Source organism: Ochlerotatus camptorhynchus, unplaced genomic scaffold (genome assembly GCF_037179485.1).
Source record: "Ochlerotatus camptorhynchus isolate MF236.1 unplaced genomic scaffold, CSIRO-AGI_Acam_v1.1 ptg000101l, whole genome shotgun sequence".
Taxonomy (NCBI): Eukaryota; Metazoa; Arthropoda; class Insecta; order Diptera; family Culicidae; genus Ochlerotatus; species Ochlerotatus camptorhynchus.
The window spans coordinates 1,256,276-1,271,553 of record NW_027040591.1 but is presented as its reverse complement, the minus strand read 5'-3'; the positions used below and the strand labels follow the sequence as shown (position 1 = coordinate 1,271,553).

Here is a 15,278-nt window from a genome sequence, read left to right as displayed (position 1 = left end):
AAATTAAGTGCTCCAAGACTCAAACTCGAAAGTACGTTTGATTGAGCTGAATTTTGCGTTTACTTTGACTCAATTTTATGTCGAAATTGACGCTCGTATGTGCCAGTCTCATGCCGTTGGCTACTTCATCGATCAATCTAGTTTATCCGGAAAACCAGGATATGGCCACTTTACACCAACATTTAAATTCTTTATTAAATTCGCTTTGATCTCATAATTCTGAACAACATAGAAAAAATCGCAAGGTTCTAGGAAACTTTTTATAATGTGGCCACTTTATCGGTCAGTCCAGATTATGCGGAGAACCAGAATATGGCCACTTTACCTCAAAATATAGTTTCCATATTACATACGCTTTGATCTCTTGATTCTGAACAACATAGACTAAATCACAAGGTTCTAGGACATTTTTTATAATGTGGCCACTTTATCGGTCGTTCCGGATCCTCCTTTAGGCCAGTGGAGTTTCTTTGAGGGCGTTTATGATGTCTTTACACCATATATACTTAGTGCTATCAATTTCCAGTAATATACGTTAAGTAAAGTGTAAAATTATGTCGATAGATAGTGGCATTTCCTACTTTACCGGGAACTCGGGTTGATCTTGGCCCTCTATCTTGGTACGCAAAAATCTCCGGCCAATGAGACCACCACCAATCGATTCAACAGAGTTTTTCCTTTGAGAATATGTATAACATGTTAACTGAAAGCGTTTGGCAGCCGAGATATTCAATTTAGTCGCGGTATTATCAACTTTTGCCCAATGTGCAGTGTACCAAAATTGATGAAATTTTGGGTTTGGGTTTCATATTTAATGCAGATTACGAATGAATATGCATTTACCTCAATACCCTTAAACAACCCAATTTCAAAACTTTGGATTAAATGTTTGTTAATTTTAGATTAAAATTTATAAATAAATAATTTTGTAATAGGGGAAATGGATGTAATGTCGGCCTAAATTCCCCTAATTTGGGCCCATACATAAATTCAGCAATCGGCTAAATTTTGAATAGCGACCAAAAATATCCATTAGTACCGTCCCAATGACGCTTTCATCTAGGTAAAATTGTTAAATAGCAGATTTTTAGCGATGGGCCCAATCTTAGATCCACAGGGTAACATTAGATCCATTTCCGCTAATTAGTTAAATTATTAAGCAAAAAAAAACAATCTCATAGTCCTACGTCAACAGTGCTTAGGACACAATCCTTAACTTTTTTTACTACACTGCCCTCTGTGAACAACTAACGGAACACAGATTATGCGTAATTTCCTATAGATGTCAATGCAAACAACAGCAGTGATGCATATAAGCTTTACTAAATGGTTAATTGAAGGGGGGATTGCAAGCGGGAAAAAAAGGTTGAAGACCACTGCCGTGGAGCGTATAGCGAAACCAAACGACAACAGATGCATGAAGTCGGGCCAAGCTCGCTGCTGTGGATTAGTAGTACTGCTCCACTGCTAGAGAACGACGGACACACGAGATAGGCGGCGGCATACTGCGTCGAGTTGGAAACTGTTCGAGGTTTTCGTTCCCCTTGTAACGGGTGTGTATTGGTGCTCCCCTCGCACACAGTCAAGCAAGTTCGAACAACGGTGCCCAACGACGGCGACGACGACGACGATGATGATGGGGTAGGGTGTGCACTGCGAGATATACCTACTTCGCACAAACGAGATCTGTTTTGTTCCGAGAGTACAATACTTGGCCCAGGCAGTTTGAAAAATTCAAAAGCAGCACATTGGGGAAGGAAAAAACTTTGATCTTCTCGCTCTCCTGCAGCAACAGCAAAAAACAACAACAGCAACAGCAGTAGAGACTTTCGGTGCCTCTCGGTGGTGGTAGATGTACAAAACGCGCTTTCGTCATTACGGCGAATGGTTCATTATAACTGCTCCGCCACACACAAGAAAGACACACAGCACACATAGGGGTACCTACGTAAATCTCGACATCGACCGAGGTTCGAAAACTCGCGCGCTGCTTCGCAAGTCGTGGTCGGTGTGAAGGTTTCATTTCAATTTTCCCGTGCCAGCTGCTGCGTCGCGACAACTCCACTCAGAGGCCCCTCTGATAACAGCCGAGTCTTCCGAGCGATAATCTCCGGTTTTGTCCATCGAGTGTGTGTCTTCTCTTTCGGATCGGAATCCGTTCGCTCGAACATACCGACATCACAGCACGGTAAATCAGCACTCAAATTCGAGAGAACAAAAAATTGCTTTGGCGAAAGGCGAACAAAAATCCCACCGAAAGCATTTCGTTAAAGGTGATAAGCATACATAGAGACACGGTAGAAAACAATAATTTTAGCAACGATCGATCCGTCGCGTACGGCCGGACCCCGGTGCGGGATGATGGTTTATGGACCATCATTGAAATAGCATATCAACACCTAGCGAGTGACTATCGATCTAGTTTCCCGTCCTCACGATGTCCCCTCTCTTTCTCTTTTTCCGCACAGATTCTGCCGTGGAATTCGGCGAAATGGCCTTTAAATCGGGCACCTAAGCGGATATTCATCCCCCTGACGGTGGTGGTGCTACACCATGGTCTTGAGACAAAGCTTCGACGATCTCACCCTGTGGACAAATCCCGTAGTGTATGAAGATAAATCGAGTGTTGTTGGAATAGATCAGAAGTGCTTAAACTTTGTGGGACAGAATCAAACATTAACTAACGGCAGTGATAGTTGCAGTGAGCGAAGATCTGCACAGCACGACCTTCCAGGACGGCATCGTTCAAACTATGCTGAAGCCAATCAAAACTCTCCTGACCTATTTGCAGAAGAATGCTAATAGTTCGACAATTTTTGGGTAAGTCTTTTGAATTGTTAAACGTTTCCTTCCAATCCTTTTAACTGACACACATTTTTACCCATATAATTTGACTGATGTTAGATATAGTTTCAGGCCATACGAATAATAGTAACTACAATCGTATTTTTGATCGTGTGATCTCAACTTCATTTTTCGTTTTCAAGCACAGAAGGGGGTCGTAGGACCAGGTCTCCAGTGAACAATCACTGTCCATAATGCACCAGGGTAGAGATATAGATTTGTCATCACAGGATAAAAACCACAGTGGTCAAATGAATCCTGCTCTAAAATTTCGATACATAGTAAGGAAAGTTGATGAATATAGGGGTAGTCAAAGTAACAGTGATTGTTTTTTGATGAGGATATAGAAAATTCCATCATCACCTGGAGCTTTCATATTTTGAAACTTTTTAGTTATAGATCTCACTTCGTCCAAATCAGTCCCCCAGGAATCATCAAAAATATTTCCCCGAAAGAAAATATTCAGGTAATCCCGAGTAACCTGATTCTCAATAGGAATAGTAAGACCCAAACCCCGAATAGCTGAGCAAGTTTCTGAGCTTTTACCGAATTGGTGATCAAAATTTTACCGCTGGAATAGGCTTTTGAGTTTTTTTCAAAAATTTTGTGGGTTTCCAAAAGGGTTTGGAACTTGGGAAACATTATTTTCAAAAGTTTTCAATTTGTTTTTGCAACCCTCGCCAGATAAATTTCATGGCAGGATCCCTTTTTCTTTGATATTGCCTCCTACGGACATTTTTCCGACGGATCAAGAGCTGAAGATCGTCGTCTATTATAATTGAATCGAATTTAACCTCGCATTTTTGGTACTGAGGTAGCTCTTGCTTCAACTATAGAAGTAGTCAGAGATTCAAGAGCATAATCAATTTCATCTTTGGTTTGCAAAGGAATGTTTGGATCGAAGTTATATTCCATAAATGTTCTATATTGCTCCCAATCAGCTCTATGGTAATTGAAAATAGAGCTGTAGGGATTAAAGATTCTTTCATGGGATATTTCAAAAGTTACTGGAAGGTGATCAGAACCGAAGTCAGCATGAGTAACCAATTGGCTACAAAGTTGACATGAATCAGTTAAGACCAATTCAATAGTTGAGAAATTTCTTGCTGAAGAAAAGCATGTTGGGTTGTTTGGATATTGAATAGTGTAATAACCTGCAGAACAATCATCAAACAGAATATTACATTGGTATTGCTTTGAGCATTATTCCATGAGCGGTGTTTTGCATTAAAATCACAAATAGACCTATGACGGGTAAGTTTCAGAAGGTCGCCCTTGAGAAAATTCTTTTGCTGGCCTGCGCATTGGAATGGCAAATAGGCAGCTATAAACGTAAGTTGTCCAAATTTTGTTTCAACAGAAACTTCCAAAGTTTCAAAAACTTTGGTTTCAAATGAAGGAAAAATTTTATGTTTGATTCGTCTATGAACAATGATGGCAACGCCACCACAGGGTCCATCAAGACGATCATTTCAATAAATGAAATAATTTGCGTCCCTTTTAACCTTATTGCCAGGTTCAAGGATTTGGTTTTAACCGCAATATGCACGTTATGAGCTCTCATTATCTTTAAGAGATCGAGCATTAAAATATTTCATGCTTTAAAATCCATTACTGAATTTCAAAGTCATGACAATATTGTTTGCAAATTTTACTCCAGTTTGAATAGCATCAAACATGGAGTTAGTTTTAAGCATATCAGTAATCATGTCAATTAATGATTTCTGTGAAAATTCCATTTTAACTAGGAGCAGTTATGCTCCCTAAGTCAAAATTTCCGTTAGAATTACGTTGGTTAGTATTTTGATTTCTACCCACTGCAATAGCAGCATAGGTAGCTCCATTTACTTGCTGAACATAGTTACCAGCTAGGGGAGCTTAGAACGAGATTGTAGGATCGCTTTGCGAGTCTTACATTCCCAAAAAATGGATTTATGGCTTTCACCACAATTTGAACATATAATTTTCCTTCACAGGACAGTCGTGAGAGGAATCACCACAATTCATGCATTTAGCTGGCATGTAGCAATTTTTAGTTCCGTGACCCCATCCCTGGCACTTGCGGCACTGGGTGTGGTTTTGGAAATTTCCTCCAGTCTTCCGGAAGTGTTCGGACATGGAGCATGAGGATAGCTTTTTCCAAGGCCTTTAGGTTGTTTAGTTCGCTAGATTTGAAGTGAACTAAATAAAAATCATTAGAAATCTCGTTGCGTGAATCGCCAGGACGGGATTTCATTTTCATTTTGATTACTTGTAGTGGCACAACTCCAAGTAATTTTGCCAGTTCATCTTTGATCTGATCCAGGGATTCACCACTGGGCAGTCCTTTCATGACAACCTTGAACACACGTTCAGTTTTGGTGTCGTAAGTAAAAAAATTGCGCTGCTTCTCAGTAAGATACTTGAGAAGGCATTTAAATCCGTCCAAGGTTACAGCTAATACACGGCATTCACCCCGACGTCCAATTTGTAGTGAAAACTTGTTCAAAAGTTCCATGCCAAGAGCATGGTAGTGGTTATCACAATAGGGGGAATCTTTTCCTTCTTGGCATTAAGCCGGGAAAGTTTACTAGATTTTTTCCTGGATGATGGATCATTCAAATTTATTTCATCAGAAGGGGGATCAAGAGTTTGCCCCTTTCTTTTGCGCTCAGGCGCCACGGCGGCAGTAAATTTTTATCAAAATCTACTTCCAAGCAGATTACTATAAGAATCTGAAGGATCGAAGAGGAATTTTCCAATTCGATATCCAAGAAGGATTATCTCGGGTAGGGTCCAAACATGGATCGAAAAGGAATAAGAGTTGAAAAAGGTAGAAATTTTACAGGTTGAGCACTGAAAAGTGGTGTTTAAATTTGTTGTAGCTTTAGGTAGTAGTAACACTTCCTTCAGCAAAAAGCAAATAGATCCACACGACAAGAGAGCACGATGCGGACTGAAATTATGATTTTATTGAATTGAACGTTGAACCGACATCAGGTACCAGTGCCTTCCAGTAGAGTTTAGAATCTTGCAAATATAAAGCTGGGAGTCTTCTGAACTGGGGATTAACTACTGTGTCGTGGTGCCTAAAGCCCTACAGTAAAAGTATGGACGTCTGTCAAAAGTTGTTCCAACCGAACCGTCAAAATGCACCGCTTTGCTCGATTGGAACAGCTTTTTTCAGTTTTGTGGTGACAGTCGTCCATACTTTTACTGTAGGGCTTTAGTGGTGCCTTAGTAGGATTTTCTCGATGTTAGGGTTAGTAGAGTATCCAAGACCATATTTGGTACCGTGCGTTGTAGGTAAACTCCAGAGCAAAGTCTGAGATCAAATTGAAATCTAAATTTGATGTTGTGTTCAGTCGATCCATGAGCTGCATAACAGAGGTTCTGACAACGAATGCATGCTGGTCTGCGGTGACTATAATCAACCTGGAGTGTTTTGGAACTGGTCTGACGGCGAAATTCGACCTGTGAACTCTGTGCCATTACCAATTGCTAGCTCCCTACTGATTGATGGCATGGATTTCCTCAATTTGCATCAGATGAATCTCGAGCGCAACCACTTGGGACGCATTCTCGATTTGCTCTTTTGCCCTACGGATTATGCATATCTCAAGATCTGTGTCACCACTTTTGCCTGTCGACCTTCATCATCCACCGCTTGTTGTCTACTTACCATCTCTAATTGTCAATGGTGTACAGCTGCATGATGAGAATGACAGTGATGGAATTTCGTTAGACTACAACAAGATTGATTTCGGTGCTCTATTGGATTTCCTGTCGAGTATCGACTGGGATATTCTTTTTGATGGAATGAATGCTGATGAAATGGGTGAAACGTTGTGCGTTATGCTAAATGATTGGATGGATGCAAATGTACCGATTCGTCGACCTGCTGTTTTTCCTGCCTGGAGCACTGCATTGCTACGAAAACTAAAACGCAAACGTAATGCTTCGCAACGTAGATTACGGCGATTTCGTTCTCTGGCTAATAAACGTAGCTTTCACTTGGCGTGCAACGAGTACCGTAAGCTTAACTCTTCGTTCTACAAATCGTACGTTTTGCGTGTGCAAACTAACCTAAGACGAAACCCCAAGAGCTTTTGGATGTACGTAAACTCGAAGAGGAAAAATTCTACTAAACCCGCAACCATTTTTCTCAATGATGTTGTGAAACATCGATAAGCGACGAGAAATGTGAGCTCTTTGCTGCTCATTTTTCGTCAGTATTTGTCACAGAATCTGTCGAATCGGCTGAACTTGCCTCTGCTATTTCGGATGTTCCTGCGAGTCTTGTCACGCCTGGACCAGACGGCATTCCTCCTGTAGTGTATTGCCGTGAACTCCAATATTCTGGTTGAGCCACTTTGCAGAATCTTTAATGCATCGTTTGTGGAGTCAAAATTTCCTGCTGTCGGGAAGGAGTCATTTATGGTTCCAGTACACAAGAAAGGAGACAAACGTGATGTTAAAAACTACAGAGGTATCACCAACCTTTCAGCTGCCTCAAAACTGTTTGAGATAATTGTGAGTGGGGTAATTCTTGAACGTACCAAATGTTACATCTCCTGCGACCAACATGGCTTCATGCCAGGACGTTCGGTTACTACAAATCTCCTGGTTTTTACCACGACGTGTTTCGAACAACTGGGGCGCAAGTAGACGTCATCTATACGGACCTAAAAGCAGCGTTTGATACGATCAACCATGATACTCTGTTGGCTAAGCTATCCAAACTCGGCACATCAAATCGGTTGACATCGTGGTTTTGCTCGTATCTGACTTGCAGGTCTTTGTGGGTTAAACTTGATTCCAGTACTTCCTAGTATTTTACGAACTCGTCGGGCGTACCACAGGGTAGCAATCTTGGCCCGTTGTTGTTTCTTTTATTCTTCAACGACGTATTGCTTGTACTTGGAGATGGTTGCAGGCTTGCGTATGCCGATGACATAAAGCTGTATTTCGTGGTGCGATGTACTGAGGATTGTATTCGTCTTCAATCGCTATTGGATCTATTCGTTAGTTGGTGCAATCGGAATAGGCTTACCGTGAGCATACCAAAAGGCATGGTAATGTCGTTTTACCGCATCAAGCAGCCGATTATTTTTCGATTATGCCATCAACGGTGTTATACTGCAAAGAACCGACCAGTTCAGCGATCTAGGCGTTCTACTAGATAATAAATTATCGTTTAACCTCCACCGTACTGCTGTGATCACCAAGGCTAACCGTCAGTTAGAATTCGTGTCGAAAATATCAAAAGACTTCTCTGACCCACACTGCTTGAAAGCTCTTTATTACTCCCTTGTTCGACCTATCCTGGAAAACGCCTCCTTGGTCTGGTTTCCTCATCAGTTGACCTGGAACTTGGGGATCAAAGGTGTTAAGCGAAAGTTTATGAGAATGGCATTGCGTAACCTACCGTGGCGCGATCCGCAAAATCTCCCGCCGTATTCTGATCGCTGCAATTTGCTGAGTTTGGAAACCCTGGAACGTCGACGGAAGAATCAACAGGCAGCATTAGTTGCCAAGTTATTGAATGGGGATGTCGACTGCGTGAGTCTTCTTTCGCTGTTAGATATCCGAGTGCCGCCGAGAACATTACGAAGTGGTACCCTACTCCAACCACGATACCATCGAACAGCATTCGGTTACAACGAACCACTAACAACTATGATGCGTACGTTCACGGCTGTTGAAGAATTGTTTGAATTTGGGGAACCTTCTGCTCGCTTTTTGACTCGTATTAGAAACGCATGAATGGTATAGTTTTTAAGATTTTTTATGTAGACAACAGTCAGATGATTAATTAAACAAATAAATAAATAAATTTCTTCCTGATGTAAAGAAAGATCCAATCAAGGCTGTTTGCACTCTTGTGTGGAATATTTTATTAAGTCGAAGATCGTTTAAGGTTAGGTTAGGTTTTCTTTAAGGAGGCATTCAACCTTGGGCTGGTTCGCCTCCAGCTGAACGTTTTAATTAATTTATAATAACTTACTGACCTTGTCGAATGGAATGATTGCTACCACTTAAAAAAAAATAATCCAGAATGGTACGCGTTTCACCTATCTTTTTATACTACTAAGGAATCTTCGTTTCAGACTCAATGTTATGATTAATTTAAAATCTAAGATAGATTTTTTTTTTATACTAAGCGATGTTTAAATCGCATTTATCGAAAAAATAATACTTTTTAATCTAACAATGTTTTGAATTATTTATGAGTGTACTTCAAACCTGGGACGGGACTTGACAATCGGGTAGCTATGTCAAATCCAAGCCAGTTGCTGATTGGTCGATTTGACAGTAGCAATCGTGCAATAAAAAGAACAGAGGGATCACAGCAATCTTACTGACAGTGATGCCGGAAGCCATGTTGACTTCAATGGAGTTGCTAGTAGCTTATATTTGTGATAGTAAAGTTGACGAATTGAGAACACTGCGTATTTAAAGTGCTGCTGTATGTTTATTGTTGTTTTGATTGTGTTGAGCAGAGATGATTCCAAATTAAAATATTGGTCAATTTCGTTAAACACCACGCACAAATTTTCGAAGGGCATTCATCAAACACATTAAGAAAAGTAAGAAGCTCGATTGTCAAGTCCCGTCCCAGCTTCAAACTAGGCGAACAGGATTTTTTTTAATCAAAGGAACACATGTCAGTCTTTTCACTTTGTATGCCTTGTTGATAGTAGACTAAGCTTTGTCCACCGAGGATGATCTTGACACAAGGAAAAAGTGTGTTCGCTGTTCTCTAAAGGGTGTCCACAGTTGAATTGCATTACTTAGAAGTACTCGCCAAAAATAAGTCTCTCAACCGATTGTTATGACATTTTCTGAGAATATAATACTATATAAGCTTGGGTTACGTATCTTTTTCTCACTCTATTTCTTCACCAAATCCAAATGCCCTAACTTTCCTCTTAATTCCACCCATAAGGTTTTGTAAAAGGCAGTGGCGTTTCCTTAACCTCAATCTACCTGTGCACCAACTCTCAAAACATAAACAATTATCAAAATATTGCTTGCAATTGATAGATATCGAGTAAACTAGGAGATTAAGTTTATTTTTCAACCGATTCGAGTATGAATATGCAATTAAATCTGGTTTTGAAAGTTGGTGAAAGTGAGGTTACGGGACGCCACTGGTAAAAAGGGTTGAATCGACTTTATTTTCTGCTTTCAACCATGATTTCATAATCTCCTGCTCCGTAGTGACAACTTTAGGATGCTTACGGAGTTCGTGCTTCATTATACCCCAGTATCTTTCGATCGGCCACAACTCCGGTGTGTTTTGGGGATTTAGATCCTTCGGCACGAAATTGACCCCATTCGTCTTGCACCATTCCAGAACGTCCTTGGAGTAGTGATAAGAGGCTAGATCTGTCCAAAAAAAATTGTAGGAACATTGTGTGATTTGAGAAACGGAAGCAGTTGTTACTTCAGGCACTCGTTCATGTAGACTAGGCTATTTGCGGTTGTAGGTTGTTACAAAAGGCTTGCTCCGTTTTCCGCACGATCCAATCGCCTGCCAAATCATGAATTTCTAGGGGAACTTCGACACTTGCTGTTTCCTGATGGATTCTGAAACATCGAACTTGTCTTTCGCAGTCACATACTGATTTCTCCAAATTATGTATAATGAGATCATTATACATCAACGAATACGCGTTTGTTGATATTCACCACTGCTTGATTATCCAACCCAAAATTGTCAAAATCAGAAGCGACCCTCAAAAGCAAAATAATCAAATTAATTTTGGGCAAAATAATTATTTAGAATAATGTCGACTCCAGAGCCTAAAACCTCAATTCAGCATGAGGCAATAATTTTACATGATCATCAAAATCATCCCCACCAAGATGAAGATGAATATTGATATTGACAAGAACACAGGCGATAATAAACATCCAGCCACGAATGAATAAAAACAAATGTTGACTTCGATACTCAGAGGTTGCCTTGATCAAGAGAATGTGTTTATGTCAAAATTCAAATTCATGCAGGTAGTTGGTCTATCTGTTAAGGTTGTCTCCATTATCTAAGTTGAGTGTAGTAGGAATGATTTTTATCAGCACTGTACAACCAACTAACGATTTTAAATTGGCTCACTATATAATAGGTGGTGCAATAAACAATATTTCAAAACAAACGTGTTAACTTTTTTTTAACTAGTGGCGCCGGTGGTGTAGTGATAACCGTGATAACCTCTCACCCCAGCAGGCCTGGGATCAATCCCAGTCGGCGCCGCCGGGATGTTCTGAGGCATAACATCTCTGCTCATGCCTTCCTTCAGAAGGGAAGTAAAGCCGTTGGTCCCCGGTTCATGAGTTGATGGGTCGATAGGTAGGGTCCAGGTGTGCGAGCTGCCTCCCTGGCGTCCGTAGCATTGGTGCTCAGCACGGAAAAAAAACTTTTTTAAGAAGATATAAACTTTCATTAAATAGTCATGCCATGCACATATTTCGAAATCGCTAACCAGGCCCTCGCTTTCTCCATCTCCCTCCCCCCAGGTTAACAACCAACGGAATGGCTCCTATGGGTCCTAACGAGGAACCACCGACGATGGAAGCAACGCACGACATGATGACTTCGGAGGAGCTAAACTGCGAGGATCCCCTGTACGATCCGCTCGCCCTGGACGAATGTGATAACGACGTGCTGAATGTGAGCAATGCCAGTGCTGTGACGACTGGAACGGCCAACAGCGAGCTGGACAGTTCGACCGGTCAGATCATCCTGGTTGATATGACAAATCTAAAGAGCCCCGCCGCCCGGCAGGACGATGAAGATGATGGCGGTGGCGCTGGTGATGTAATATGCAGTGCTGAAGGGCTTGAACCTGTGAATTCTAGTGTTAATGGACACGATGAGAGTGCGTTATCGCTGGAAAATGGGGATCACGATGAGACCAAGTCTACTAGCCTGGAGGACGAAAGCTTCACGACGGCTTCCTGTGGCGACACTCCGAATGTGTCGATCATTGGTCAGAGTGCTGAAATGGTGGATGGAGAATCGGAAGCGTTTGCCGATGTAAGGCATGTGAATGGGGGAGTGGTAGGGGTGACGGAATCGGCAACGGAAGTGACCGACGGTAGTGCCGTCGTTGTGGTAACTCAGGAAAACGAAGAAGAGGAAGCAAGTGATGGGTCTGATTCCGGCTTGGGTTCGGAACCATCGAGGAATCTATCGACATTGGAGAAGGAAATGACCGAGCTTCCACCGGTGAAAAGTAATCTCAAGCGGCGTTCGGCGGAGGAAACCACCGGTGCGAGCGCGGAAAAGCGACCAAAGAAGGGCATTACGTTCGACGGCGTCACGGTGTACTATTTCACGCGGATGCAAGGCTTTGGGTGTGTACCGTCACAGGGCGGTTGCACGCTCGGAATGGAGTTCCAGCACGTACACTCGAAGTAAGTATGACTTATAAAGCGCTAGGCATAAGCTAAGCTAACCTTTTACACCCTTTTTCAGACGCTTCACTCTGGCCGAGCATGCGGCCGAACAGCGCAAGATGCACCGGGCCCAGCTGCAGGAACTGAACCCCCGTTCGAGTTCGAGCGAGGAAACCGACAGCGAGGAGGAACCCAGCGAAAGTGGATCCGAGGCGGAAAGTGAATCCTATGGCTTCCTGCAACCGGTCACCACCCGGCAGAGGCGAGCTCTGCTCAAAGCGGCCGGTGTGAGAAAAATCGATTCCACGGAGAAGGACGAATGCCGAGTGATACGAACCTCGCGGGAAGTGTGCGGCTGTACCTGTCGAGGGTACTGCGATCCGGATACGTGCTCCTGCAGTCAGGCGGGTATCAAATGTCAGGTGGACAGGCCAAGCTTCCCCTGCGGTTGTACGCAGGATGGGTGCGCCAATGTGGTCGGAAGGGTTGAGTTCAATCCGGCCCGGGTGCGGACACATTTCATTCATACGATCATGAGGATAAATTTAGATAACAAAGCGAACAGCGAGGAACACGCTGGCATGGGAATGCATTCGGCGGGCGGTTATGGTAATAGTAAGGACTGGTCCAGTGGACCAGTGCGATTACCCGGGCTGTATGGTATGGTGGGAGTCAATGGTATCGATGCCGTCGACAGTTACCACCACCATCATCACCACCTTCCAACTACCCACCAGCCGCATCCATATGCAGTAAGTCATAACTATTTAGCCAATCATTCGGTTTCCCCCGCAGTCCCCGCAGGCACTGAATCGTTAGATCTGCACTACGCTTTCCGGGATTATTACGGAACTACCCAGCAGGCCAACGATCAGCTATCTATGTCCAGTTCGCTTATGGCCCCGTACTACGGAAATTACCCAACGAGCATGGACCAACAACAGTACCATCAACCTCACCACTCGAACCTGGTCCTAGATCAAAGGCAACCTGACCCACATTCCCCCTATCATAGTCAGATGGAAAGCACCCCCAGCAGCAGTTCGGCAATCCTGGACGAAGACGCTACGCTTAATACCCCCATCAATCCTAACTTTGGCTGCGACGAACATAGTTCTTCGGCCGAAACTCAACCCAGTACCTCCAGGACACACGTGGACCTGCAGCAGGATTCACAAACTTCATGTTCCTCCAGCGATCCGGTCCCTCAGCCGACAGAAGATCCACTGGATCCCGCTCCGCCGAACCACAGCCCGCCAAGTGCTGACTTCATCGACCTCAACACCCCCCTTGCCTCGAATAGCGACCGGTTGGAGGCCATCAATGATCTCCTCGCGAGCAGCCGTCACCAGTTGACCTTAGCCCGGAGGTCCATCATCGCCGAAGAAGACGATGAACTGAGTGACTTCCGGGATCCTCCGGTAATGCCCCTGTCCAGTGTGGTCGACAGCTCGGAACCATGTTCCACCGAAGATGATACTCAAGACGAAACAAGCCAACAGCAGCTGCCAAATGGGGACAGTTCGGAAAAAGAGGAACCACCAGGCAGCTCCAACCCCGCTAGCAGTGGACCGATTATCGAAACAAGCGAAAATTTAAGCGAAATTATCAAGAATAGTATTGTTGAAACTGTGTCCAATTAATTATAGTAGAAGGTTTTACTCTCTGTGACGTAATTGCACTTATTTTGCTACCTCTATTAGCAAGCCGCATTCGCTTTCTTTTTTGTTTGTTTCAGCTTTAGTTTATTTTCATTTCAAATTTCTCGTTTAAAATATACCCATTTCTGTTAAAAAAGATCCCTCCCACAATGTTATCTACTGTTTGTTTTATTCTCTAATCCTTTGATTAATTTTTCTTACGACTATTGTACGACTTTTGTTATTCGGTGCGCTCTCATGACTCGAATTCTTACAGAAAACCATTGTAAAAGTAGCAGTAAACCTATAAAAGCATATTCTTCTAGCAAAACAAAACCGGAAATCGTATGTAATTTGTAATTGTAGCTGTTTTCTTGAGTAGAAAAGTAAATCCAAACAAAATTTGCTACAAAAGAGGAGACAAGTTTTTAGATAAATTAAAGATATTGAATTTGAGCGAGGTCCGTCGAAAGGCGGAACCGAGCAACACTAATTTCTTACGGTAGATTTAAAGTAGCAAGCGATGCAGTTTACAAACATACAAGTAAAAATGTTAATCGAACAAAGCAAATACCCAACAGCTGGTAAAATAAAGTAAAATATTTGGAAAATTAAAGCGATTGATTCAGTAGGAAATTGTAAGTTACATGAAAAAAAGTAATGAGAAACAGGCAGATAAGGCCGTCTTTCACTGTACATAAGTTACACTTAATGCTAACCTTAAACAATTGAAATATCTATAAAAAAAAAGAACAAAACTCACAATGTAAAATGTGAAGTAAAATGATGGATATCAATTATGAAAAAATAACAACTAAACACATACCAATAGTCACATGGAAAACTGTTTTGCTGAGTTGTATCACATTGACCATTTGCATCGTACCTATTCAATGGAAAGTTATCAAAGAGGTGCCATCACCCAACATTAGAGGGGTAATCAATTAGGTTGTATGAGAAATCTGCATATTCTCAATACTTATTTACTAGAACCAAAGAGGTCGGTCTTTGAAAAAAACAAACTGTTACTGTAAAAACATTGCGTAAAAAGCCATAATTCTGCGAAGTAGGGGAAATGTATGTAATGTCGGCCTAGGTGTCCCTAATTTGGGTCCATACATAAATTCAGCAATCGACTAAATTTTCAATAGCAACCAAAAATATCCATTAGTACACTACCGTCCAATGACGCCATCTAGATACAATTGATAAATAGCAAATTTTTAGCGATGTGCCCAATCTTAGATCCATAGGCCAACATTAGAGCCATTTCCCCTACATTTCGGCAAAAAATGTGCAGTAAATTGCGAATTTATTTAAATTTATATTTTTCCCATACAATAGTGCAGGGTGGCCACCCGTTCGGGAATCAATAAATAACCGGACAAAGTCGGCAATTTCGTTGTTCAA

The 15,278-nt window shown here is 42.2% G+C and overlaps 1 protein-coding gene across 4 annotated transcripts in view; it reads left to right on the top strand.

The window, feature by feature from the left end:
- Axud1 (AXIN1 up-regulated 1) overlaps positions 1 to 14,596 on the top strand; it is a 68,974-nt gene extending 54,378 nt beyond the window's left edge. Inside the window, exons 1-4 of one of the 4 annotated variants that reach the window (XM_065219188.1) lie at positions 1,539 to 1,553; positions 2,469 to 2,820; positions 11,347 to 12,246; positions 12,308 to 14,596. In XM_065219188.1, the coding sequence (XP_065075260.1) occupies positions 2,753 to 2,820; positions 11,347 to 12,246; positions 12,308 to 13,871 (2,532 nt within the window). In that variant the 5' untranslated portion in view covers positions 1,539 to 1,553; positions 2,469 to 2,752 and the 3' untranslated portion in view covers positions 13,872 to 14,596. Of the gene's footprint in view, positions 1 to 1,538; positions 1,554 to 1,580; positions 2,274 to 2,468; positions 2,821 to 11,346; positions 12,247 to 12,307 lie in introns of those variants that run through there. The other 3 variants (XM_065219187.1, XM_065219186.1, XM_065219185.1) reach the window with 3 other exon arrangements.
- The last annotated feature ends 682 nt before the right edge of the window (positions 14,597 to 15,278 follow it).